Source organism: Rhea pennata, chromosome 4 (assembly GCF_028389875.1).
Source record: "Rhea pennata isolate bPtePen1 chromosome 4, bPtePen1.pri, whole genome shotgun sequence".
Taxonomy (NCBI): domain Eukaryota; kingdom Metazoa; phylum Chordata; class Aves; order Rheiformes; family Rheidae; genus Rhea; species Rhea pennata.
The window spans coordinates 32,572,262-32,599,410 of record NC_084666.1 but is presented as its reverse complement, the minus strand read 5'-3'; the positions used below and the strand labels follow the sequence as shown (position 1 = coordinate 32,599,410).

Here is a 27,149-nt window from a genome sequence, read left to right as displayed (position 1 = left end):
CATTTGCGCAATTTTAAGTGTTACATGCAAAAGGATAGTAAAATTTTACAACAGGTTTATGCCTTTTCAGTATAAAAGAAATGCAGAAAGATAGGATGCTTTCTAAAGTTATCTACAAAAAAGTTGCATTTACTTTGTTCCAATCAGCATATTTTTCTGGGCTGAATTCCATAGGCCATGAACAGTAACATTTTTTACATGCCACTAATACTTATGCTATCAGGCATTGTGCAGGCAGGTACCATGTGTACAGGTTATATTGTAAAAGATGAAACTTCTCCCCCTAAGTTTCTTCTTGTTCTGCAAAAATTAATAGTATATCTTTGAACTGGAGGAGGAAACAGTTAAACACTGAAAATATCTGCTAAAATGACAATGCTCAAGTGAGTGAGCTTTCAAGAATAAGATTTGTATACTGTTTTGTAAGCCAGAGGAACATTTTTCAAAAGACAAATTTACAGACAAGTCCAAACTTTATTTAAAACTACAGTTTTGAACAATTTTAAAATTACTAAACAAATCACAATAAAAAATAAAAAAGATTAAGACAGAAGAACAGTGCAGTGAAACTGAATAGGAGAGGACTCAGTTCCAGCTGTTTGAACTGCCACAGGCAGAAGTCAGCATACCTATCCTAAGAGGCAGTGTGTCAAAAACTAATTTACATTTTTATACACATTCAGAATTCTGGTAAATTAGTGCTGATCTTCTATATGCATTTGTATACACGTAGAATATATATGCAGATATATGCAGATTATTCTCATGCACTTTGAGCTCCAACAGTTTCTGTAAAATAAGAGTACAGTCATTATTGTCTAGCAGCTACAAGGCATCAAATATAGCTCTTGAACACATTCCAGCTGTTCAAGCACCCCTGGAAACACCTTGTTGAAACATTTCATCCTCACCTTTCCTTCACAAGTACTTTGAGTCATGGCTTACTTGAATAGGTACAGCCACTCCACTGGCGCAGAAAAAAGTATTTCATTTTGAATATTAACTTCAAATTTTGCACAATATGGTATTCTTAGGCAGACTGTTCCCACCAAGCATCTGCATCAGTATTCACTGGTCAGATTTCCGCTAGCATAGCTATGGCAAGCAGAATGGTGATGGTACGGAAAGAAACAGGGGAAGACACATTTTCCCTCACACTAACCCCCTCCCCAAAACCCCCCATCCCGTCCCCCCCCCCCACAAGATACCCCCTCCCCAAAAAACAAAAAAAACCCAACAGCCACCAAAAAAAACACCCAAAAAACAAACACAAAAAAGTGCTATCATCACCTCTGCATGAAGAAAAAGAGTGTTCTGTCAGCTTATACTGCTTGTGAGGCTGATATAGCTATGCTGACAGAAGTAGCCATACCTGCCCACTAAGGAATTCTACCTGCCTAGAGGTACAGCAGAAGCCTCTAGTATTGTAACATCTAACAGTATCTACACTTCATGAAGAAAAATTTTTTTCATTGACCTATACAATCAAGTTTTTGTAGCTGCAGAAATAGTATTTCATGAAAGTCAATGGAAATCTTTACTTCTTTAGTGCTCCATACTGAGTATTTCCAATCTCATGGCATGCTTTGTATCAAAAACTATTTTTTCTCCCACAGAGAGGTATCTTACTATTCTGAAGTCTCTTGACATTTTTTTCTATTATAAACTTAAAGACTGAACAGTGTGTCAGCAAACTACATGGGATGTTATTATATCAGTCAGATGCTATCAACAGAAGTTTTTAATATTATTAAATCTAAGCTCTCGTAACAAAAAATGAAAACATTACTGCATAGCCAGTAAGTTACACCATACATTTAAAATATGGTAATTTGTACAATTTTTCATTTATTAGAATCTTCTAACAGAAATAACCAGAGGGCACAAAAAGCAAAACCCCTTCTTATCATTTTCTAATGCAAGATAATGAAAAATAATACTTTCAGCATCACCATAATTTCTTCCTTTAGTCAGAGATAACAAGATACTTAAACTCTAAACCATTTTAGGATATTTTCCCAATAGGCATACATGATTTAGAAAATAAAATAATCTTTACCAGGTTCTTTCAGAGTTTGGGCATCTCCTACTAATTCTTGATCTTGAGCTACACCACCATCCAGTAATTCATCACACAAACTGCTGGTCTGGGTCTCTGTTGCCATTTTCTTCATTAGATCTGCCTTTGTAAATAGACAAAACCAAATTCAGAATTCTAGATAATTCTTAAATTGTCTAGATAATTAAGACATTTATAGTGTGCACTTCCAACTAACAAACCCATAAATAGTAAGTAAAATACCTCTGAATACACTGTAAGTTTAAGGGGCAAGTCTTCAACTTTCACAAAGTCATCTTCATCAGATTTTTGACTAACATTTCCAGAACCAGCTTCCTGTTAATAAAATTAATGACATAAGAAAATAGCACTACTTTGGTTTATTTTCCACTCCAAAACCAGAGGTTTTGACTATTAAATAAGTACATTGAAAAACCATGTCCATATCAAGTTAATGGATGAAAATAGTGCAAATCTAGAAACTAGGCAAAAGACTGATATAGGGGGAAAAAAAAAAGTCATTTCTCTTGAATACATCTTAACTGAAGTTACGCACATATTCATTCACTAATACCGGTGACTCTGTATCAGGGCTGCCAGCCATGGAGCTTTCAGAACTTCCAGTACATGATTTGCTTCCTACACATGCTGAATCTAGTGTCTGAGTTTCATTGACTGGTAAAGATGAGCTTGATTCTTCTGTTTTGATATTTGTTATAAAGGACTCTGAACTATTGACTGTTAAAGGTGGTGTATTCTCCAAGACATTGAGGTAATGAGGTAAAACAGCAGCCACATCTTGTTCGCCTAAAACCACAAAGTTACATTTCAATTAGGTAGAAATAATAAAAGATTCTGAGCATAACTCAGAAGATTATTTTTAAAAATCATTATTCAAAGCCGCAAATCAGCAATGAAAGTAAATTCAGATCAGTGAAATTATCTCAGATCAACACAGCTGGTAGAAATACAACATCATTTGCTTGCACATAAAGAGTTTTACAGACTTGTATCAGTAATTATCACAAGACAGTATCTGATTGTCTGATTTAATATAGCTTAAAAACAAAAAACAAACAAAAAGTCCAGCTTCTATAAATTTATGGTCTAGTGTTAAATACAGAAACAGCAGCTGCAAGAGAGACAGAGCAGAAGGTCACAGCAGTTATAACAGAAATAATATTCATATCACCTGGTAATGTTTCCGACTTTTGACTCTCATACAAAAGCCAAGTTAAGCTTCATAGAATAAACTCCATCCCATCACCTTTCCAGTGGGATGGTGGGTTTGATATTAGTCATGGTTTAATACGGTGTTACACAAATACATCTTTAAAATACCAAGTGATTTCAATCGCCAAAAGGTAGTAGTAGGAGAAAGATACTAGACAAATCCTAACATCAAAACATTATAATAGCCTCAAATAAATTATATAGCTACAAATGTGTGCAAATGGCTGCAACAATCATAACTGACATTCCTGCTATTGTCACACATCAAATGCATAAGATTATGTTCTATTTAAAAGGCTTACTATCTCTGTATCAATACAGATATATTAAAGTCAAAAAAGACAAAAAATAGCCCAATAAACTGTTGCAATTTTGATCAACTTCCTTGTTATACGTTTTCATTACAAAGTCTGTGCAATAAAATTCTCACAGTATGTTAATTTATGAAAATGGACTAATTTCTCAACTACTGCACAAATTTTGAATGGGTTTTACCTTTAACAGATTCTTGTTCAGATGACAAAATCTCACTGTCTTTTGTCTTATTCAATTCTTGGTTAAAAGTCTATTGAGGAAGGAGAAAAGTAGTTAGAACAAACTCTACCAATCAGTCTCACAACTCATTGTTTAGTTTACTTTCTCATTCTAAACAGAAGTACACTGTACACTTGTGCCATGCTTTTGTCTCTTAATTAGTTTAAAATAAAATTAAGAAGTCCTAGTGTTTATTCATTAGCTGGTCATGCATAATTTAAGAAATTATTAACAATGACGTGTTTTATTCAATCACTTATTTTCATTTTCACTCTAATAATTCCTAGGTAAATACTCTGATCCTACCAGAAAAAAAAAAAAAAAAAAAAAAAAAAAAAACTATTGCTTTTGCCTTTAAAGCGTGAAATACTCCAATTACATTCTTGCTTAAATGTTAATAACTTTTGAGTAAATCAGAATTTCAAGAGAGTCCTGAAATCAATTTGCTCTCCAGTAAATAAGTCTCCAAGACCATGTCACACACACCTAAGAACTTCTAAGGAAACTAATAATGAAGTGGCAATAATAATGAATAACATTTCACCACAGTTCTAGAAAAATGTATTACATATACTGATAAAGACATATCAAAGACATGCTGGAATACGGAATATAAGAGTGAAAGGCTTCTGCAAAAGAAAGCCCAATTAGAATTTCATATCTACAAGCAAAAAGAAAGAATGTTTTCTTGTTGATGTTTTATTGAAAGTTTATCATCTTTTCTGCTGCAGCTTTTTAACGATTTACCTAATAGCAAATATACATTTTGGAAGGGGGGGGGAAGTGAATGGTGTAATTAAACACCCAAGAAAAAATTTTGTAAAGTATCTATCATACTCTACTTAGTCTTTTTTCCTCTATCAACTTTAGAGAACAGAGGTTATAGCAGAAACTTTCTAAAAACAAACAATAATTGTAGCCAAACAGCAACATTAGTTTATTATCCCCACTACAAGAGAGATACGGAGCTACTAGAGAGAGTCCAGCATAGGGCGACAAAGATGATCAGAGGGCCGGAGCATCTGCCCTATGAGGAACAGCTGCGAGAGCTGGGCCTCTTCAGCCTGGGGAAGAGAAGACTGAGGGGGGATCTTATCAGTGTGGATAAGTACCTGAAGGGAAGGTGTCAAGGGGACGGGACAAACTCTTTTCAGTTGTCCCCTGTGACAGGACAAGAAGCAAAGGGCAGAAACTGAAGCACAGGCAGTTCCGCCTGACCGTGAGGGGGAATTTCTTCCCTGTGAGAGTGACGGAGCACTGGACCAGGTTGCCCAGAGAGGTTGTGGAGTCTCCTTCTCCAGAGATATTCAAGGCCCACCTGGACGCAACCCTGTCTACCATGCTCTAGGTGACCCTGCTGAGCAGGGAGGTTGGACTGGATGATCTCCAGAGGTCCCTTCCAACCTTACTGCATTACCTACCAATAATATTTATTATATTATAATTATAATTATTATTTATTATAATTTATTACCAATAATAAATTCAGGTGAGGAATGAACAGAAGAAGTTTTATTTTATAGCAGTTATTGCCATCCTACAATTTCTTGTATCCTTTCTGTATATTTGTTAGCCTGAAAACAGTGTAACAAGAAAAACTGCAATATTATATACAAATATTTGTCTAAAAGGTAAATTATGTAAACTTATGCACTGGCTTGTTTTTCTTCCTGTGTTTAAAACTTTGGTGATACCTGCTGGTTTTCAGTTGCAGCTTCACTACTGGCTTGTAGCGATGTCTGCACATCAACAGGTCCTTCTTCAAATTCTATTTCTTCATCTTCGTTCTCATCTTCTCCACTTCCATAATTAGTCAGAGCTTGTGTTTCTGCTTTTGATAAACCTGAAGTAAATTGGTATAAAAAAATCTTAAGATTATATTTACATACTGTCGCAATTTGTTGGATTTTTCTAAGAACTCTTCCTAATGCATCTGACAGAATAAGAGTCAAGCTGCAAAATCAAAACCCTTTTGGAAGAAAGTATCTAAGAAGTCATTGCAGTGATCAGTTATGACTCTTACTTGAAAACTTTCTTTGAAAATAAGGTGATGACAATTTACTTTCATGGATCCTTTTCTCCACATGTACCATATTACTCTGTGGTGGAACCAATTACTACCAGTGTGGTGGCATGAAACAGCCAGGTTATTAAACAAGTCTGTGTGAAGAATGTAAATATAAGAGAAAACTAAGCCAGGAATAGTCGTTGTGAGAAGACAAATAAGACAAAAAGAATTACAGAAGTACATTAGTTTAGGTAAAAACATATTCAAAGATCAGCATTTAACTGAAGAACTGCAGAAATTTCAGCAGCTTCCAAATCAATTAGTTCAAAACTTGAGAAATCTGACTTAGCTGAGACAGGATATGTAACTAACCATGAATCTGATTCCCATATAATCTTCTACAGATCTACTGATTACAAAGAAAGAAAAAGCTCCTCTAATTGTAATATGTAAGCCTTAACAAGCTGCTAGGAGGCATATTACTTGAAAAAAGTTTTCACTGGAGAAGAACCAACCAGAAAATTTGTGAGGAAGTACTACACAACTGTACTTCAAGTAAGTTCTGTTATAAAAGTAGTTGGTCAAAACTACAGTGAAAGTTTTAAGTAACAAGCTAGAAAAAGAGCTTACTTATTGACACTGGACCTCTTTCACTTTCCTCATCTTCATCTTGATCAGAAGCATCAGATCTAGTATTTTCAGAAACTTCATTACCGTCATATATTTCTGGGTCCTGTACTGGTTTAATAGTTTGGGTCTCATCCTTGTCCTAAGAAAGCAAGGAATACAGTGCAATTTTGTGTTTGTTTTTCTAAAGATTAAGTTAGAGCTCCTACCTCAAAGAGTCACTTTTGTTTCTCAAAATCGGAAATCTACATACTAGCAACTCATGTTTAAGAAGGAAACATAAGGCTATTGAAGGAACGTGACAAAGCTACTCCTGAAATAGAGCAACAGAACCAGCTATCAGAGATCATGAACTGTTCAGACACAACTATCAAGTGCATCACGAATGAGTATTTCATTGTCTGAAAGGGCTTACATTACGCAAAGCAAGCATCAGCATGCTAGCTTTAAAACTTCTTTCTTGTCATTATCAACAGGAATAAATTAGCACTTGCATTATTACTTTCTAGTGATTTTATTGCCACTCTTAAATGACCTCTGATACAAATTAGGAATATTCCCAATCACTTGTAACTTCTTTGGCAATAGCTACTCAGCAGTTTGACTGACTTGCTAAACACATTGAGTGAGAAAATTCTGCTCAGTCGGTATGAACCCCAAGTAAAGCCCTGAGTTTAACACCAGATCTTCTTGCAGAAGTCTTCCATACTAAAGGAATTGTAACAATTGATATGCAGATTTGCACTTCTTTTCCTTCCAAAGAGAATGACAGAGGCCCAAGAAGGAACCAAGAACTCATACTATGTCCATTTAGGAAAGCACTCAACATTATAGTTAAAACATCAGCTGCATCTTCCCCTTGGTTGGAGAAAGCTGAACAGCAAAAAAGTACACCACTTCACATCACCCTTCCCCTTGAACACAATGATGTTTCAGCAATTTTCAAAATGAACTTAAAGAGAAAAGGAAGATATTTTAGTTCCTAATATCTAATATTCAGAACGCATAGTCTTTGATGCTCAGCACCTCAACATCATGTGCCCCAACTCCAAACATCTGTCTCATCTTTAAAAGAAATAACAATTTATTCCATAACATTAAATAAAACATAACCAAAAGTAGTTAAGTACTAGCTCTCTATTTACAGAACTTGACTGTCCTTACTGTTTAATTCAAGGAGTCACTACACTTTCAGTGCTTTGAGCTGAAACTACAGAGGATGGCCTGAGAACAAACCCAATAATAAACATTCAGAACAAACAAGTATTCCACTCTAGTTACACAACATTCAACAAAATTTGTCCTTTTTAATTAATCACTCCTAAAGCAAAGCTCATTCCACATTCAGGTCATCAACAATAAGTAGAAAAGTCTTGAATTCAATACTATTTTTGCTGATCTGAATGTGCTTCCTGAGAGATGATGACTTGTTTTTTAAAAAGAAAAAATGCAAACTTTTCACAGGCAGCAGCTTTGCAGTATTAAACTGGAATAAACAACAAAAAAAAATTATAAATACTAAAAAATGAGCTGCTTAGGGATACTAGATTTATATGATAAAAAAAGCAGGAATAACAGATCGGTGAAATTATTTGAGGAATAGAGACAGTTAAGAAGCATAAACATACTTTGTCCTCATCGACATCTTCAGCAGATGAACAAACATCCACCTGGAGACCATTTTTTGCCTAAAAGAAACACAAACTGTCTTCAATTCTAAACTAAAATAACTTTGAAATACTGAACCAAACTGACTGTTCATGAAAGGCTGCCTGAAACGCCTATTTTAAGTAGAATTGCTATCTCAAGTCTGCAGTAATCTACAGGAATTTTGATAACATGAGAGAGCTTTACACAGACATCTTCACAACTTCAGCGTTGTAAAATATTAAGAACTGCTAGTCTTTTCTATTTAAAGAAGTCACATTTGCATGGGGTATTTCTCCAGCCTGTGGTTGGATTATACTAAACATACAGAATTCAAAATGCCAGCTCTCTTCAACATGATGAGCTGTGTTTTTCTATGTCAAATCCCAAAGTAGTTAGTTCACTGGCTTCAAAGCAGCTGCAACATAAAGCAAGATCAGATGTGCCTGTGTCAGGGTCCCAGTTCTGAAAGCTGTGAGAAGATCAAGTAGGGACATTTGTACGGGTCTGTACAAAATAAGCAGGACCTACCAGCTCTATCTCATCTCTGACGCTTCCAAATCTGACTGAAATTTTCACTGCAACAATGCAAACACTGACCTTGACCCTAATTCTCTCTCTTTCAGGCAATGAGATGAACTGCCAGATCTACGCTGGCTCCAAGCATTCTCAGGGTTTTGTATAAATGATCCCTTATGAAACTGAGATACAAGGAGCTGCTCCAGATTTAATAGGAGTGAAGTTAAGTCCAAGCCCTTCCAGATTCACACTATTTCTTTGATCTCTTTACAAGACACTCCAGAGTCTCATCTCACATTACCCATATTACTGGTATATCTAAGTTGACGTATCCTGAAGTTTAGCTGATGATAGACTTAAAACTACATACAGTACTTCAGTTCTGTGCCAGACAAATGAAGTTCATAAAGAAGTTGAGTTCTTTCTTGGTATTTGTGTTCTTTTTTTTTGTTGTTGTTGTTTTGTTTTTTTAAAAAAAAGCTGAAAAGATACTGAGGTCACACTTATACTTCACAAGAAGCAGCATACTTCATGACTGTGTATGATTTAGTATTAAATGAACATCTGTTTGGCACTTCTTTTTAAACTATACCTAAAAAGCCACATTCCTAAAACACTGCAGTACTGCAATTAAAGATGATGATACAACACCTTTAAAGTGCTAAGACCAATCAAAAAAATTACATTCTAAGAACAGAATATGTACTATAGTCTCAAATCCTACTTAAGAGTATGTATTTTACACTCAAATGCATTGAAGTCATACTTCCTACGCATCACAACCAACCAACTCTTCAGTGACTAACTAATTAGAATGAAGTCTTACGAACAAGATGGGTCGTAAAAGACCATCGAAAGAAGATGTAGGCTCAGCTGGAGAGGTGATGTACTCAGGGGGCATGACAAAATAATGCACTCAATATGTCAATTTAAATATTCTGACTACTCAATAGCTCCAAATATTAACATTATTTTGTCAACTGACTGTTCCAATTGACTATACAACCATTAAAACACATTTCTTCTGAAATATAGACAGAAAACATGCAAATAGACATCTTTAAAAATAAAGGACACCACAGCTGTTGAGGAAAACCAGTTCATGTTTCTACACAATCAAAATACTATAACACAGGCATAGTACTAATCGCTAACTGTGTATGGTGAAAAAAAATGTATAAAATGAAGTAATTAAAATTTAAGGCATATTTAGGAAATTCAGAAGAACTAAATTTTCAGAAAGTATAATTGAACAAACCTCTTTAGCATTAGACTGTATGACTTCAGTTGTTTCCATTTTTCTTTTACACCTCTGCTTTACAGAAATACTGTTGTTGTCAAGGTCTTGCATCAGTTTAAAAAAAGCTAATTCATTAAATAACACTTCAGAGATCTCCACAAGAAGATCCTCCCCACAATCTTTTAATTTTCTACCAGCAAATTTTGCCAGTGAATCCTGCAAAGAGAAATAATTCTTTAGCTTTTGGAAAGGGCTCCAGAAGTTCAAAGACCAAGTACTTGTCGTATTCCTAATAAATCTCAGGATTAAAGTATATAATAAAGAGCAATGTATAAAGATTTTCTTTTTTTTTTAAACAGTGTTGTGTCTTAAACATTTTTTAAATAGAATCTGTAGTCATGAAAGAACTTACAGATTAATGATTTAAACTCCACATTCCTATCCAAAAATAGTAACCTGTTTTTAGTAACTTGCACAAGATGTCCACAAAGACTATCACCAGACAGAGGTCTGCCTGAAGTAAATAGCAGAACATTTCCTCAAACTAGTTAAATTTTTTAAAAATGTGCAAACATGTCTGCTTCCAAGGAACAACACATACATTATGTGAACTCAGTATTTTTAAATACATCTCATTACAGCAATGGAAAAAACGTTCTGTGGATGGTAAACCTTTGACTAAGGGAAACAAGGTAATGCTCATTACACAGCACCAACACTAAAGGAGAAAAGTAGCTATCGTATTGAAGTTGTAAAATACAGGTTAGGGGAAGCTAACTTGCCTGTTGCCAATAATCCAAACTATAATAGTGTTGCAAAAAACAACACTGAAAAAAAAAAAAAATACTAACCTGCAGTATACTGCCAAGTTGCTTGTGAAAGAACTTGACAAATTCTTTACTTTCATCGTTTTGTTGTGTAAGAGTCAAGACCATACGTCTTACTGATGTCAGTAATTGAGAAGAGCATATTTCATCCATGTGTTCCTAAACAAATATTACAGACTAGATTTAACCAGTTACCACTTAAAAAAAAATATTAGCTGTTATCTCAAATATTGGAAGGCATTTATTAAAAAAAAAAAAATCACCACCTATGCACTGAAGGAAAAACACCCCAGAAACAACTCACTTGAGTTCTAACTCACCTCATGAAACAAACTTACAGAACACATTTATGGCAGATACACATATTTAATTACTGATTCTCCAAGGCACACAAAGCTTTGTCTCGCTTTTCTAATACATTAGTACATGCCATCTTTTAATATCTGGACAAACTAAGAATCTTCATGTGCTGCAGCTGTGTATTCAAGTGTACTACCAAATACACTACGATATCTAAAGTTTTTCAGAATTGCAAGCAAATGGCAAGTCTTCAGACACCAAAACTGTGGCATGTCAATAATACATGGAGCGTTCGAAAGCGTCAACCAAATACCTTGTTAGACAAGCCTAAGCTTATATACTGGCTATGAAAGAGTACAGGGAGATGACTTAAAACATCTTACAACTTGACCTTTTTTCTTCTTTAATCATGCATAGAATATGAGGTGTGAATATTTCTCCTCCAATAAAAATTGCATTTCTCACCTCATTCACATAATTTCACAAACTCACATCTGCCTTAGATACTTTTTAAGTAGGAAAAAAATAATGCTAGAAATAAACAACTTACTGAGCGATTCTTCAAAAATATCTCAAATTACATAGTAAGTAACAGTTCTCATTAAAATTACCTCAGGCGTCCTTGCTAAAGGGAAGCAAATATTTCAGAAGTACATTCATTAGCATTTTCAAATATTTTTGTTTGACTTGGTCAGCTCCAAACAAAGATGTCTCTATGCTTCACGAAGTCTACACTCATTAACCCTAAGTAATCTAGATGCACTACTTCTTTCTCCTATTAAATCCTTTTGCTTCTGGAATTTTAACCCTTACTACATCCTCAGCAATATTTGCAATTTAACATATATGGCAACTGTAGCTAAAATGTGAGTTATCATTTTGAATAAAATGAGAACCTGAAAGATATTTGATTGTATGGACATCATAAGAATAAAGGCTTAGTTTGTAGAGTGCGTATTTTTTTATTTACAGGCTCATCAAAAAATCAAATCCAGTAGTTTGGTCCTACCTTTCAGGGACAGAAATATATCTATGTAGGTGCACAAAAGCACAAGTAAAAAAAAATTTGTTTTAGAATACATTAGATGAAGAATAAATTTGAAAGCTACTTAAAACACCTCCAATATGAAAAAGCTATTGCTTTTCCCATTATTTCAGTATAAGCATTTTTCTATGCAAGGATGTATGTTCTCCTCTTATTCTCCTAGTTAATATGCTATTGAAAAGAGTTCTTACCTTCAGAAAAGGAATGACCTCTTTCATAATTGCTTTAATTTGCCGGTCAAGCTGCTGAGTATCTATACGAGGACATGGAACAGCAGAAACTTCATTTGACTGTGGCCCACAGACATTTTCACCGGTATTTGGACCTTGTGCGAGAAGGAGGCAGGGAAACAAATTTAGGTCATTTAACATTACTATTAAAGAAACATTAATTTCAAAATATGATTTTTTTTCTTTTTAAAACATTTACTTCATTGTGTAAAGATCCTATGAAACTTTGCTAAGTTTTCAACATAAATGAAGAGGATAGCAAGTCAGCCAACTATATGATTCTTGATATTTAGACTGATTATTTTCTAAAACTACGCAAAATATGTATATACGTGCATACCTTCTAATTTAGCAGCAGAAGCACCCTGAAAATTACTAGAGCAGCCCTCAGAGTCAAGGGTACTTTCAGCTTCAATTTTCATACGCTCATATTCCCTCATCCTAGCCAAAGCTTGATCTAAGTGAATCACTGTGTTGCCTATATTTAGAATAAAAACATCTTTTAATCTAAATAAAAATTTCAAAATGAGTAAGACAAATAAACAATAACAACAATGAATTCATAGCCACAGGTTTTGAAATTTAAAACATTATAACTCAACTAGAATTCTGTTTATTATACACCTTGACCAAGTCAAAGTGTTGCACAAGTGGCTAATTGCTTAAAGTGTTATATTACAGAACACGTGGTCACACACTGAAATCAAAGCCTAGCATACTATTTAAGTGTAGTCAGTTGCTGATATTTCAGGAGAGCAAGCGAGGGAGTAATACGTACAGTATTATAGATTACATCATTCTTACCAAGGTCATCAGTGGCAAAAGGTTCAAAATTAGAAGATGTAGACATGGTACTCCCATTGTCTGCATCATTTTGTTCACAATCTTGACACGCTCCTGTAGGTATGTTTTTCTCAAATGTTTCCTAAAAAACCCCAAACAATGGCATATAAGGCAGGAATGTATCATTCTCTCACAGAGATGTCAACAAGCCAACAATTCTGTTCAGCCACATATTGTGGTTTGTGTGTGGAACAACCTTACTTTCAGAATATAAGCCAATTAGGTGATTCTATCATTTTTTTTTCAAGTAGTTCAACTATAAATACATACAAAACTGTGCAGAGGCACAGTGATCTCTTAAATGAAAAACAGCAAGAATTCCTTGGGAATTTGGCTGATGAGTACATGCCCTGACCTTCCTTACAGGAAGATTTAGGCCTTTTGGAATAACAGTTTTAGATTTACTCCCTTCATACTATTTTTCAAGGTCTGTTCCTAAAACACCGATTTCTAATGTAAAAAATCCTGTACCACTTAATTACTTTGGAAGATGCTCTTATATGCTTTCAGAGGTCTCTGTAAGCTGATATGGATTTCGATCACTACTGTGCGTAGTCCAGTGAAAAAGCATGCATATAAACTAAAAGATAGAAGCTGACATAGTAAATTAGTTTCTGAACTTGAAATAAGAACTTACATCATCTGTAGAAGCAAGGCTTTCACTGGGAGTGAGTTCAGAATTTGATGCCATCCATGTAGCAGAATTCAGTGATTTTGCGCATTTCCGTTTTTCACGAGTCTCAGATAAATGCCTAGTCACTATATCCTGGAAAAGATTGTAAATCTACACTGTAAAAAAGAATCTAAGATTTGTTTGATTCATACAGAAGATTCTAATTTTTGCACATACCTGCAAAGCATACAGTGCCCTCTGTCTCAGGTAATCTGTATTTAGCAGCTGAAGCTCATGGAAAAGTTCAATGAGAAAATGAGGACGAGACTCATTTTGAGAAATCAGAGTAGCTACTTCAGAATAAATTGTGTCCCGCAAAGCTTCAAACATAGAAAGATCACTACCAGTTTCTGCAGTAAAAGGAAAGAAATCAGTGAATATTTAAGTCCTTAACATACACCTAGCTGAAAAAGAACTGCCTATTACATATGCAAATTGAACCTCAGTTAGTCTGGATTCTATTATATAGCTGCAGTTTTAATATTTACTTATTTCCTGAACGCAACAAAAATTTAAACATACTTAAGTAATTCTTTATACAAATAAAAAAACATTAAGAAAAAAGCAACTTATACAAATGCTTGCAGTTCTGAAAGGCATCTTTAATTATTTATTAAAGAGAATACTGTATACTTCAGAATGTTGTTTTCAGAGTAGAAAATCAGCATTCATGAACACTGAACGTTTCAGACAAGATGGCCAAAGGTCTCAAGTCTATACACTACATTTCATACTTTTGCAAAACAAGCAAAATGAAAAAGGAGCACTCTAGACAGAATTCAAGAAAGCCACTCCGTCACACACAACACCCTCTACAAGCATATGTCTACATTCTCACATATCTAATACAAATCACTTCCGAGGCACACAAAGCCTGTTACTCTTAAGCTCCTTATGTTATGTACAGGGACAACACGATGCTTAGTAACAGTCTCCTTCCCTTTGAAAATTAAGAATTATGACCATGTCAAAACAGTTTAATTATTACGTATACACTTTGGATAGTGTTGAATGGAAAAGTTAAATTTGAAAAAGTCAGCTTAGCTTAATGGAAGCATATTTGTTAGTATTCAAGGTAATGAAGTTATAAGCAATACAGCAAAAGTTACTTTGCAATTTCATTATCTGCAGTTAAGTAGTTCAGCAAAATTTTTAAACTGAAGAAGGCTTTTCCAACCTACAAAAAGCTATCAAAAATCACTCCCCTTGCCACAATTACTAAAATGTAACATTAGCTTTTAAATATCCCTAAAGAGCCTACTGAAATTAGTTTTATTTTGACATACAGTCAACCTGTTTGTCTTCTATTTATTTCAATTAACAAGGAATATAATCAACATGTTTTCCACAACTGCAGTTCAAAGCAGTTTGTAATCTGCATTATACGCAACAATACAAATAACTTTTCTTGCCTTATTTACAAAGTACTGCAATAGAACTATTAGTATGTGGTACACTAGTTCACTGGACTCCTGAAACACATTCTGAGTTACAGGACTAAAGCTAAGAGGGAAAAGAAAGTAAATAATAGGACACTGTTGAAGCTAAGCAGTGAATGCATTACCTGGCGCTTCAATGCATGCATTTCTGTTAGACTGCTGCAGAATTCTCCTAGCATGCGCTGTAGGAAAGTGGGGATAGACAGTGATAAACACAAAAACGCGCACCAGAAATAAAGACAGGGTCTATACAAAACAGCAGGAGGAAGACTGCTTAATCATCCAAATGACAAAACTGCTTATTGTGAGAACTTAAACGGCAGAAGTTTGACATGTACATCAGTAAATGCAGCTTTACATCATGCTATGATGACTAAATTATCTGCATCTTTCAAATAAAAAGGTACTGGCAAAACCTAATGAAAAGACTGTTTTATGATCTAGATGCAAGAAGAAGCAGTGCAGATGGTAAAAACATAAGGGTTTTCTATGTGATAAGGTTTAACTTGAGTGTTATTTAACAGAGCTCCTTTAAGTGTGAATAGAAAGAAAACATGCATGCAGTACAAGATGTAGTTTAAATGCTAGAATTACATAGCAGTAAATGCTAAACAAAGTTTGATTTGTTGCACAGTTCATCGATTTATGGAAAAGGACAACAAGTGAGATCGGACTAGGTTGTTCTTTGTTATACTGTAACAGTTCCAGTTTTTAATTATTTTAATCAAGTATCTAATCTATAGAAAACACCAAACAGCCATTAACAGCCAATCATCAGTTTTTAACGTTTATAGCATCCTTAGAAATTAAAACCTGCACACTCAAATGTGTTCTGTCTTGTCATAATACACTACTTTTAAATAGTATACTGGCAACTAAGTACAGAGGTCCTTTACACAAAGAAATCCACATAACAAAAAATAATTACTGAAATTCAAAAAAAAAAAAAAAAAAATACCTGAAGACATTTCAGTAGATCTACTGTATTTAATTATTTTTTCCAACTGTTCTCGATTTCTTTTGCTGAACACCTTTGCGTGAACAACCTCTTCAGAGTGTCTGCTTTTATTGCTTTTGCAGGGTTCACACATACTAGAAGCGCTTGCACTTTCATAACCTTATAGGAGAGGGGAAGGGTTAGGGTTAGGGTTCAGGGGCCACTTCAAAGATGCAAAACACCAATGGATGTTTCCTAGCCAGAAATCTTCCTCTGCACACTGATGCTTTATGGCATCATTAAATCTTAATTGACCGCAACAGTATCATGCATGCTAGCTAGTCCTGTCCCTCTCTCCCCAGAGGGTCACTATATTAGGCTAATTCTGTATTTCACTGAAGCATATCCTTCAGTAAGTCATCAAATTTCAAAATGAAGACACAATGAAAAGATTCTCTTGGCAGTTTGTTCGCTGTCTTAATATATCTACATCCACTGTGTGTTCAATTGTGATGCCCAAATCATTTACTTTTTTTTTTTTGAAAACTAATACTCAAAAAAAATTGCGTACCTTTGTTATGTAAAATGAATTCACACTTCAACGAAGAGTTCTTGAAATAAAAGTTAAAGGTATCATTTATGGAGAGTAAATTCTCTAGAACAAAAATTGTTATTAAAGTTGAGCTTGCCCCAGTATCTAAAATTACTTTACAACCTACCAGTACTTTTAATTCTGCCTTTTAGTTGAGAAGAACTCTTCCTCTTACTCTTCGATTTAGGTGTTTTATCTCTTGATGCCAAGCTTGCTTGTGCTGATGCTTTTCTAGATTTAAATGTTTTTGTCACAGTAGTTGGGTCTACTGGATCAGGCATGCTACTAAAACTCTCCAAAGACTCCTCATCAAACTCTCTTCTCCTGCTCATATCAGACTGATTTTTATGACTGGAAGCAGTGTTCTGTACTGAAACTGCAAAACCTGCTTTCAGGTAAGACTGATCATCTTTTTTCACTTCCTGGCTGTCAGTAAGCCAAATTGATCTGTTTTCCTTTTCCTCTTCAGGTTGTCTATGACTCCTTCTGTCAGAAATACAGAAATAGTACAATACATTATAACCTAGTCTCTCAGGTAAAAATAGTGAGTGTTACCAGGCAAGTAAACAGCTTCATCCATTATGCAAGTCACCTGCCCTAGTTATTTAATGATAAAATGAACACCACAACCAAAACCAGAAAAATTTTCCAAGTCAAAACTGAAGGCATCTGAAGAAATTCACATTACTCATTGATTTCAACCTGAATATATCTATGCACCTATTATTATACTTAAAATAGCATTATAGGACAGAATATTTCTAAAACAACGCATTCTCCATTAGAATCTACCATAACACAAAAACAAACATTCCCTGTGAAGTTATCTTCTTTGGACATGACAGATGACAGCTCAGTTTCAAAAGAGTGAAAAACATCCTCCTCCAATTACAAATTTTATCATAAAATCACTCAAGCTCTACATTCAATCTTAAAAGAAAGGGCATTTAAGTTAACATACAGAAAAGCATACATTTCAAATTGTAAAAGGAAAATATTTAAAAAAATCCAGGAAACTGCAGAATTAAAGCTCATCTTGGAATTCAATTATTGACCTTAAAGATAAAATTTCTGTAAGAACAATTAATTTCCCAACCTTCTCTAAAAAAAGGAAAAATGAGCAAAGAGTCAATAAAAAAAAGGTGCACTATGACATAAAGTACCTTTGTTTTTCAGCACCATTAGAGGAACTGCTTTCAAAAGGTTTGGGGAATGCCATGTACTCAGTTTTCCCAGAAGCATTATGATCTATAGGATTTTGCTGCTGCTCACTGTGCGGGGTAACACTGTGTGCAAGATCTCCAAAGCCAGAAGGGAACACCGGATTGTAGTTGATACCTACAAAGTAAATGAGAGAATCTGAAGATATTACCCTGTTGTGGCACCAAAAAATTAAAAAACAAAAATATCAAAAAAAAATGAGAGGAAGTTATCAAAAACAGTTGCCATCTCAAAAGTGCTGCAATAAAGAAATTATCTGAAACATGACTTTCAAAAAAATCACTGGCTACTATGCATGCCACTGCAATTCAATCAGAGGACAGAAAAAAGTATTTCAAGAAAAACACCAATAAAAAGCTCTTATAAGGTTAAAAAAAAAAAGATTTTCCTGCATAAAGATTTTATCAATACTTCAACTACAATGAAACTGCCAAGAAAATTCTAACAGAACGAGTATTCTCATACAGCCAAAGATGATATAATACTGAAACTTTATATTCAGTTTCTTGATACTGTAAAGATTCTAAATATCCCTCTGTGTAGGTCCTGTATAATTTAAAACACATTCTAAAGCAAGACCTGAAAATCAGAAAGCTGTAAGCTGTGTCTATGCTGATTTCCCAGTTTCCTTGAAAAGGCTGAAATACGTTATTAAGACAACAACAACAATTCATATTCTTTTAAAGATGCAATAAAACACCTACAGTTTTTTCCATTTCAAATCCAAGAGTAAAAGTAGATTAGTAGAATACAAGTTGGGTAAAGAGAACAGGAACATTGTATCCAAGTCAACAGTAACTCTATAGCTCTAATAAGAACAAAAATTAGTAACACATTGCTGTTTATAGGTATTTTAAACCAAAACAAGTGGTGAAGTTTTAAGAAATCAAGTAGAGGGAAAAAAAAAATCACTAAGTCCCACTTCAACATTAAACCACTTGTTAACAGAAATTTTTGAAACTGTACCATGTTTCATATTTGTACTAACACTCACCTGGAGCAAAGGAAGAAAAATTAGTAAACCCTGGTATGTTAAACAGGTTCATAGGTTGTGGAGGAAAGCTGAAGGGACAAAAAACAGTAGGAGATGGAGGTGGTGGTGCACTATTGCCTCTCTCCTTTTTTGATGGCTTCTCTTGACACTGTTGCTCTTCTTGCTGGCGCATAAGATCATTCAACATTTGCTTCAACCTTGAAAACAAGCAGAAATAAGCACCCTGGTGGTGGGGTGGGGTGGAGAAAAACTGCCTCAAAACTTGAAGTGACACAGAAAACAACTTGGTAGAAATAAGATAAACAGGAGAATATTGGTACTGTGGAAAGATAACAGCATGCTAAAAAATAATTTAATTAACATAACTTAACTGTGTTAAGAGTAAAATATTTATGAATTGAAATTCTTTGACCCCACAGTAAGTCTAATATTAGATTTACTCAGTCAGTTAATCAACGTACTCACAGTGGCTATGACATACTAAAGGAAAGCTGTGAGTAATTTGAGATCCATATTATTCCACCTGCCTCAGTTTTCAGTTGCTATACATAAAGAACTGTTCCTTGATTAAGCTAGTCAAAATAAACTCCACAGGACAAGAAACAACTCTTACATAATCCTGAGTGACAAATAGCAAGAGTTTTAAGATCAACATAAAAAAAAAAAAAAAAAAAAGCAACCTAAAAAGGAAAAATTAAATAGGCATAATCCCAGATGCAAGAGATTTGCAAGTGGCATAAAAACTCCTTTAAAACATAAGATGTCAATAACCATACAATATTGACCAAAAGACAAAACAGGGATAAGGAGCTTGGACTTTCAAACAATGCATTAAGATGACTATCATACATACATACACATACATTCAAATAATGTACTTTCTACCTTCTAAATTTTTATATAAATATATACACACACACACACATATATATACACACACACTTCATGTATATATATATTAAATAGTTCAGAAAGTACATCCAATGAATGATGGGTAAGCATGAACTCCTCCTAATAAGACTAAAAAAGGACAGAACATTTCCACCATCTTTCCATAACCACTACAATCAGGAATCTTGCTAAGTAGTCTGGTAAATAATAATAAAGGCACAAAAGCAGCATTCAAGGAAGGCAAATCTACACTGAAAAAGCCACAGGAAACTATGTAAGTAGTCTTTTGGTAGGTATCTCAACACTTGGCTCTTTACAAGAGTGACTCAAGAAACTTCCTGAAATGTTTTAAAGTGGTGATCGAAGGAAAAAAAGGGAGGGGGGAAACCCTCCCCAAAGTCGTACAGAAATTCCAAATTCAAAACCAACTCAACTTTAACAGAACATTTAACCATTATCTAACCTATCATTCATGTAACTATGTTCTCTGTTACTGAAATATTTCAAATTACACAATTTAATATTAATACAGACAACAAACCTTTGAACATTATTCTGCTGCCAAGTCAGCTGAGTATAACACTGGTTTAACTGATGCATAATAAGATGCACTTGTGGAGATGCAACATTACTAGGCATCATACTGTAAGGGCCCGTAAGTAAAGTCTGTAGTAGGCAAGACAGGGTCTGTAAAAAGAAAATACATGTCAGCAACCCAACTACAGAAACCAGAAGTTATTGCTGGAAAGATTTAGAATAAATAAATAAATAAATAAATGACAAAGTAGTAAACAAAACGTAATTGTTCTTCATATCTACCTGCTGATCCTGCATCAAAGTTTGACAAATGCTGACACTAAATTCAAGTTGTTTCTTCAACTGGTTAATCTGCTCTTGCCATTGTTCCTTTTCCTCCACATATGAAAGCTCAGACACCCACCGAAGGTTTTCTTGCCGTCGCATGCTAATGTTTTGCTGCTGCCTAGTCTTAGACAGTGGACGATAATTTCCATCTGCTGAAAGAGGACGGCAATTCTTCCATCTAGGGAAAAGAAAAAGAACAAACTACAGAGAAAGAACAAAGCTAACGTTTTAAATTTTACTCGTTTCAATTATTTACATGACATTTCAGTTAAATGGCAAAAATTCACTTGGCTCAGGCCATTTTAGTGTACTAGTCAATCATCAACATGAGTTTGTCAACCCAATAACCCAACAATATCCTGAAACATTACATTACAAATATACCAGTTTTCAAAAAAAAAGAACCGATAAAGATGTTTCTGGCTCTTGTTCTCAGGATTGTACAATACTGATTTTTGATAAGTGCTCAATGAAAGCCATCAGCACAATACAATGAAAATTAATGGACACAGGAATTGAATAGAAGACCACACAGACTAGTACCCATTAAAATAATTTTGGGTATCAAAAGAACGGAGATAACCAACTGAAAGGATATATATTACTTTTAACATGCCATCTTGCTAAGTCACCCAAAGATCAATAAGGAAATCAAACAGGTAAGCAAGAGCTAAAATATTTATGTTAATTAAAAAATAATTTCAAAAAAGTAGAATCATAGAATCAGTAAGGTTGGAAGGGACCTCTGGAGATTATCTAGTCCAACCTCCCTGCTCAGCAGGGTCACCTAGAGCACGTTAGACAGGGTTGCATCCACGCAGGCCTTGAATATCTCCAGAGAAGAAGATTCCACAACCTCTCTGGGCAACCTGGTCCAGTGCTGTACTTTTCAATGCTGCCAAAGCTAACAAATGCAAAGTAAAAACTTCAGAGTTAACTTTCAATTCTTTGTATTACTGAGTAACAAAAACAAACAAACAAAAAAAAACCCAAACTGATCAACATTATGGCAAGAATTCCTTATAAGTCATCTAAGCTGACTAAAACAACATGGGAACATAAGGAGTTACTGTAACCCAACTACAGAGCTCAGTGGCAAACAACATTTAACATGCCTGAAAGCAAAAGTCTAGATTAGTTACACACATCACAGGTGCAGAGACTACGATGAGGAAGTGTCACTGGACAAAGCTCACTAGCAAGTAGAAAGAGTCTCACTTCGCTGTAACAATTCTTTCTACTTAACACAAAGCTGCTTCTTCCACCCCCCTTCAAATTTACCCTGACTGGCATCAGGCCAAAAAATAATGCAACTAACCTATCCTTGTTTTCTTTAACGCAAAATGTACTTTCTGGTATGTTATTACTAGGATAAACAGAGAAACTGTCATTAGAACTTGATTCTTCATCATCTTCCTCTTCTGCCTGACCAAGTCCATCGGAGAGATAACCATCTTCATCTCCATCCTCCTCATCCAGCGCACACTGAGTAGAACCTCCCCAGGTTGCCACTGTCCTAGTGAACATTTAAGACAGAGGGGTGTTTAAGGTGGTGGAACAGTTGTTTTTATTTTTAATCAAGCTACACCAAAATCAGCAGCTTGATCATCATCATCTCACCAGTGCTAAATGAAACTGGTATATTTCTGATAGCAGGACAGTTAATTTCCAGTAAGTCTTTTCTTTAAGACCTTACTATTCTTATAAATGCAGCAGAGATGAGGAAACAATCTGCTTTGAGCATTTGACCTTTTTCACACATTCCTTCCTTCTTACATAATTTTCACCATCTACAGAACAGGGGAGACTAAACATGTTGCTAAAACCATGCAACTGGCAAACTGTCAACTAACAGTCACTTTAGAAGTTGAGAAACTAATTTACTGTTCTATTACATCTCATTCAGCTCTCACAGGAAAACAGGAAAATGCTCCAAGACCAACACTGTAGTAAATACAGAAGCACCCACAGATGCACAGTGACTCATGTTCTTACTTTTCTGTCCTACTCTGCTGTGGAGTACACTGAGCTTCCGATCCCTCGCTTTTAACAGATGCGGCAACAGTAGATATTGTTTCTGCTAGCTCTCTTCTCCTCTGATGTTCAGCCATTAAAGCTTCAAGCTGCTTTCTTCTCTGTCGCAACTCTTCTCTTAAAATCTCATGTCTTCTCATCTCAGACCATAACTATTTGCAGTAGAATACAGAATGTATCAGAGCATAAACAAAAAATCTGAATTAATACATGGCAAATTCTCAACATTTAATCCTACATTGATAAATTTTTGTTCAGGCATTGGTATCATACTGTAACTGAAGCCACACTGTAGCAAGCAGTAAAATGCACATAGTAGTTGGTATTTATTCCAAATAATTAAAATCTAAGAGGGCAAGTATAGGCAAGAATTTTTTTTTTATGAAACAGGATGCACATTTCACGCAACACTATTTATGAAACACCTCTGTACATTATTAGTTAGTGTTAAGTAGCGAGACAGAATATTATCCTCTGGAGAAACCTGGAAATAGTTATCAGTGAAGCAGTTCGCACCAAGTACAGGATACAAGAAAAAAAGCCAAGCATTTCTGCAATCTGCAGAAACATCAGGTTGCAGTGTGTGTTTGAAAAGACTTAAGGAAGCAATGGGTTACAAAGAAGAGCACCTGAAGGGTCAGGGGCAAGCAGGAAGAGCCCTTATCTACTTTAAACACAGTGAAAGCACAAATGGTAAGATACTTTTTACAAAAGCGTAACTGGTGCAACAGAATGGTATAATGTATTAGAGGAATTGTATAAATGAACCAGAAAGGAAACCACAGATGTTAAAGAAAAGACAAGTGACAATGTACCAAAGCACGAAGTTTGGTGAACCAGATAGTGGTGATGCAGCTAAGAAGCTTTCAAACAAAAATTCAATACTCAGATTTGGACAATTAACAATCCAAACTCTCTTTTAGTGTTCTCTATATGCATCAGCACACTTATTTTGGAGACAATTTCTTTTTAGCAGAAAAAGAATCAGATCTTTTATTAATAATAGATAATTTATCTGATAATGTTTACTTGAAAAGAAAGATCTAGCTTTTAATGACAGTAATAGAAGCATTGTGCTATCAGCCTCATCAAAGCTACAACACAAATTTAGACAATGCTGATGCAGCTCAAAGTTCATTTAAGAAAAATCTCAAATATTTTTGATTCGTTTCTGATATCTGGTCTAAGCAGGAAATTTGTTTTCACATCTTTCTGCACCTCTATAAATAGTACCATAATTTTCAGAAAGACTAAGTAACATTCAGATCTTTATTTAAAATTTGTGAATTTGGGTGAAAAAAGAGGAAAGGAAGATGTACAGAAGTCACCTATATAAAGAACACATTCTGCATTTCAAATAATGTTATCATTTTCTTTATGGATAATTTCCCTCTAGAATGCACCATCAGATATCTACTGTACAAATTCAAAACTCACTTAACTTTTGCATTTGACAACAACTTCTGTTTCTGGGCAAAGCATTTTTGCCAGTTCAGAGCAATATTTCTTCCCAGGAAGAAAACAGAAATTATACACATTATATTAAAATGGCTTCTATTCTACTCTCCATACATTTTTTTCCCAGTATTTTGTAAGTTATCTAGAACTCTTTTCCCCTATAAGCCTTTCTCAAGGCACAGAAAATCTCAAGTATGAAATACCTCATTGCCAACTGGTACAGATTCATCAAGTTCAAGTATAGGCTTGACAGCTGTGTTACTCTCATTCATGGCTGGAGTTGAAGTTGCTGGTGAAATCTGTCTATTTGCTGGGCAATTACCAAGACTAGCAGACAACTGAAAGACAAAGTAGAAATGCAAAGTACAGTAAAGTAACTTTCTAAAACCTATGTACTGTTAATACTCAACTCATTTCAGGCTTCTTAAGACAGCAGAGTTAGTATTCAACAAGAAAAGTTTTTTCTAAATAATGTTAAAAAACTTACTCCAGAGCTCGGGCAGTAATAGTGTTATAGATGTGCTATAGATGAACACTACGGGCCATTTACAGCTCACTTCATAATATAAGTTTGCCTTCAAAGACTATGAAGAACAACACTGCACAACACTAATTTTGAATACAAAGTGTTTATCATTATTACAAGACATGATATTGTTTTAAAAGACCAGGTCCTGAAGAAGTTCTCTCATAAAAATCACTGATAATACAAGGTTCCTCAGTAACACTGAGGAAAAAGTAGAAAAAAAGCATTTTTGTGTCATAAAGCAAAGGATAATTGAAGAGAAGCATTAAAAAAAGTGCGCGTGTATGTGTATATTTTAAGTGTATCATTTTATCTTAAAATGACATATTCCATAACCATCCTATAATGTAATTTCAAAAAACGCAGCCTTTGGATGAGAGCACATTCTGAAAAATATGCCTACATAATGGTAAGCAAAAAATTGGGAGTTAGTGTGCTTCTCAACACGATCCTCAAATGTGTATTTCTGGAAAGAAATACAGATAGCCAATGGTTAATATCAAGAGCTAAAATGCAGTAATTACAGATATAGATAGAAAAAATTCAAGTTAAAAACAGATGGCTCTCCATCCTTGAAGAGATTAAACTAAACCAAAAAACTTTTGAAGACTACTACACCAAAACTAGGAGACCAGTACAGAAATCTCCGAGCAAAGACTTGAGAGGAACACAGGCTAGACAAATTTCTTGTGGAGCCTTAGAAATCCAGCATCTTACAATACATAAAATAAGAATTACCAAATGTACATTTTAAACACCAATTTTTACACTTAAAGCAAAAATAACAAAAACAACCCAAAAAACAACCGGTATGAAAGATACTTGATGTTCTACTGCTCAACAGCTTAAGATAGTTAAGAAATACATTCTACCTACTTGAAGGTCAGGACAAGCTTTCTGTAATGCTTGAATTTTTTCCTGAATTTCTATCAATTTTCTTCTTTCTTCTTGCAACTGTTTAAGCTCCCGTTGCTGCTGCTGTAGCTTAGCTTCATAAAACTTCTCTCTGTAAAAAAGTTTTTTTTCTATTACCTGGCAAGAGGTTTCATAAAGACACGATTTCAATATCCTTGGATAAAAATATACCTTGCTTTTTCATTCAGTCCTACATCTTTTTGCAGCTTGTTGGTACCAGCTCGGGCATTGTTTGGTTGTTGCTTTGTCTCCTCCGTGTCACCCAAAACCAAGTCACCCATATTAGATGCACTGGCAACTGCTCCTTGAGGTTCCAGATCATCATCCTGAAAAGTGAGGCAGTCATAATATTCTCAAATTGGTACACAGAACTTAACCAGTTTAATTTCTCAAATTAAAAACATTTTTTAGAACTACAGTTTTTATTTAGTTCAGATTATAAGGCAGCAAGTTGAGATTAATCTGAAGTTAGAGAGTTTATACTATTGAAAATTCCAGTATAAACAAAGTAACTTCTCTCTCAGTCTGGGAGCATAAGCATAACTGAGTTTTATTTTATACCTACAACTGAATGGATTGAAACCCAGGCATGACCAAAAGAAAAGGAGAGAAGAAAAGGAAAGAAGAATAGAATGAGAATAGAATAAGGTGAACAACAAGATTGTTTAGTTACTGTAGTCATGGTTAAAACAGAAACAAAACTACTCTTGAAAGTCAAATGAAGTTTTTTGAGACAGTCTTCCACATGGTTCTATATTATATTTTTCTTGGATTTGGTGGTTTTTTATTTTAAATTCTCCACTTAATCTGAAAACGTTAAAGCTGCAGCTGCTTGTGGTGTTTTCCAAAACAATCTTTCTTAATACAGAACCCACTGAAGGGGAGGGATCATCATCAGTGATGATGTATGGTAGAGCTATATAAACCCACAATACTATTATGTAAAACCACTAAACTAGTAAATGTGAACGAGTAAACAGAAGATTGAAGACACACCATGAATTGAAGGAAATTTAAAAAAGCATCTAACATGATCTCTATTTTTCATTTATGTTATTGTATAGGTAAAACCTTTAGAGCGATCCTACGTATCAAGTCTGATCCAGATGTCAAGAAATTTTTGATAGTAGTATAATCATGAAATAACTGAATAGTGTTATATTGTAGCTGCTACCCAAGCACACGTTTTAACCGAGATTGATTTTAGAGTTCTTACATACAAACTTTTCATTTCTGTGGTATCTGTATGCACTCAATATGCAGAGACTAAATTATACAGATGCTTTTTGTGAAGACATGAAATTCAAGAAAAGTTGTTATTTAGAAACATCATGAGAACAGGTGTGAGGTATTATATAAAAAAAAAAATTGTCAGTTCATAGCTAGCCCTCAAGAATCTTTTGGAAAACTTAAGTTTTCCTCACTGACGGAAACAACATTACAGAATCTAGGTTTCCAAAACTAAAACTGATGAATATTCATTATAAGCTAAA

At 34.6% G+C, this 27,149-nt stretch overlaps 1 protein-coding gene across 15 annotated transcripts in view; it reads right to left on the bottom strand.

Annotated features, from left to right (window-relative positions):
- Window positions 1-454: 454 nt before the first annotated feature.
- Window positions 455-27,149, bottom strand: part of PCM1 (pericentriolar material 1) — a 43,795-nt gene continuing 17,100 nt past the window's right edge. For 6 of the 15 annotated variants that reach the window (XM_062575664.1, XM_062575650.1, XM_062575660.1 and 3 more), the window contains 27 exons: window positions 25,828-25,982; window positions 25,618-25,747; window positions 24,419-24,553; window positions 22,719-22,909; window positions 22,042-22,239; window positions 20,679-20,901; window positions 20,401-20,546; window positions 18,969-19,165; window positions 17,917-18,091; window positions 16,881-17,239; window positions 16,183-16,341; window positions 15,350-15,406; window positions 13,963-14,135; window positions 13,750-13,878; window positions 13,074-13,194; window positions 12,610-12,747; window positions 12,231-12,364; window positions 10,719-10,853; window positions 9,886-10,083; window positions 8,090-8,149; window positions 6,465-6,603; window positions 5,521-5,669; window positions 3,788-3,857; window positions 2,616-2,866; window positions 2,303-2,395; window positions 2,060-2,183; window positions 455-789 (listed from right to left, as the gene is read on the bottom strand). In XM_062575664.1, coding sequence (XP_062431648.1) covers window positions 764-789; window positions 2,060-2,183; window positions 2,303-2,395; window positions 2,616-2,866; window positions 3,788-3,857; window positions 5,521-5,669; window positions 6,465-6,603; window positions 8,090-8,149; window positions 9,886-10,083; window positions 10,719-10,853; window positions 12,231-12,364; window positions 12,610-12,747; window positions 13,074-13,194; window positions 13,750-13,878; window positions 13,963-14,135; window positions 15,350-15,406; window positions 16,183-16,341; window positions 16,881-17,239; window positions 17,917-18,091; window positions 18,969-19,165; window positions 20,401-20,546; window positions 20,679-20,901; window positions 22,042-22,239; window positions 22,719-22,909; window positions 24,419-24,553; window positions 25,618-25,747; window positions 25,828-25,982 — 4,065 coding nt within the window. In that variant the 3' untranslated portion in view covers window positions 455-763. The remainder of the gene's footprint in view (window positions 790-2,059; window positions 2,184-2,302; window positions 2,396-2,615; window positions 2,867-3,787; window positions 3,858-5,520; window positions 5,670-6,464; window positions 6,604-8,089; window positions 8,150-9,885; window positions 10,084-10,718; window positions 10,854-12,230; window positions 12,365-12,609; window positions 12,748-13,073; window positions 13,195-13,749; window positions 13,879-13,962; window positions 14,136-15,349; window positions 15,407-16,182; window positions 16,342-16,880; window positions 17,240-17,916; window positions 18,092-18,968; window positions 19,166-20,400; window positions 20,547-20,678; window positions 20,902-22,041; window positions 22,240-22,718; window positions 22,910-24,418; window positions 24,554-25,617; window positions 25,748-25,827; window positions 25,983-27,149) is intronic. The other 9 variants (XM_062575658.1, XM_062575665.1, XM_062575653.1 and 6 more) reach the window with 8 other exon arrangements.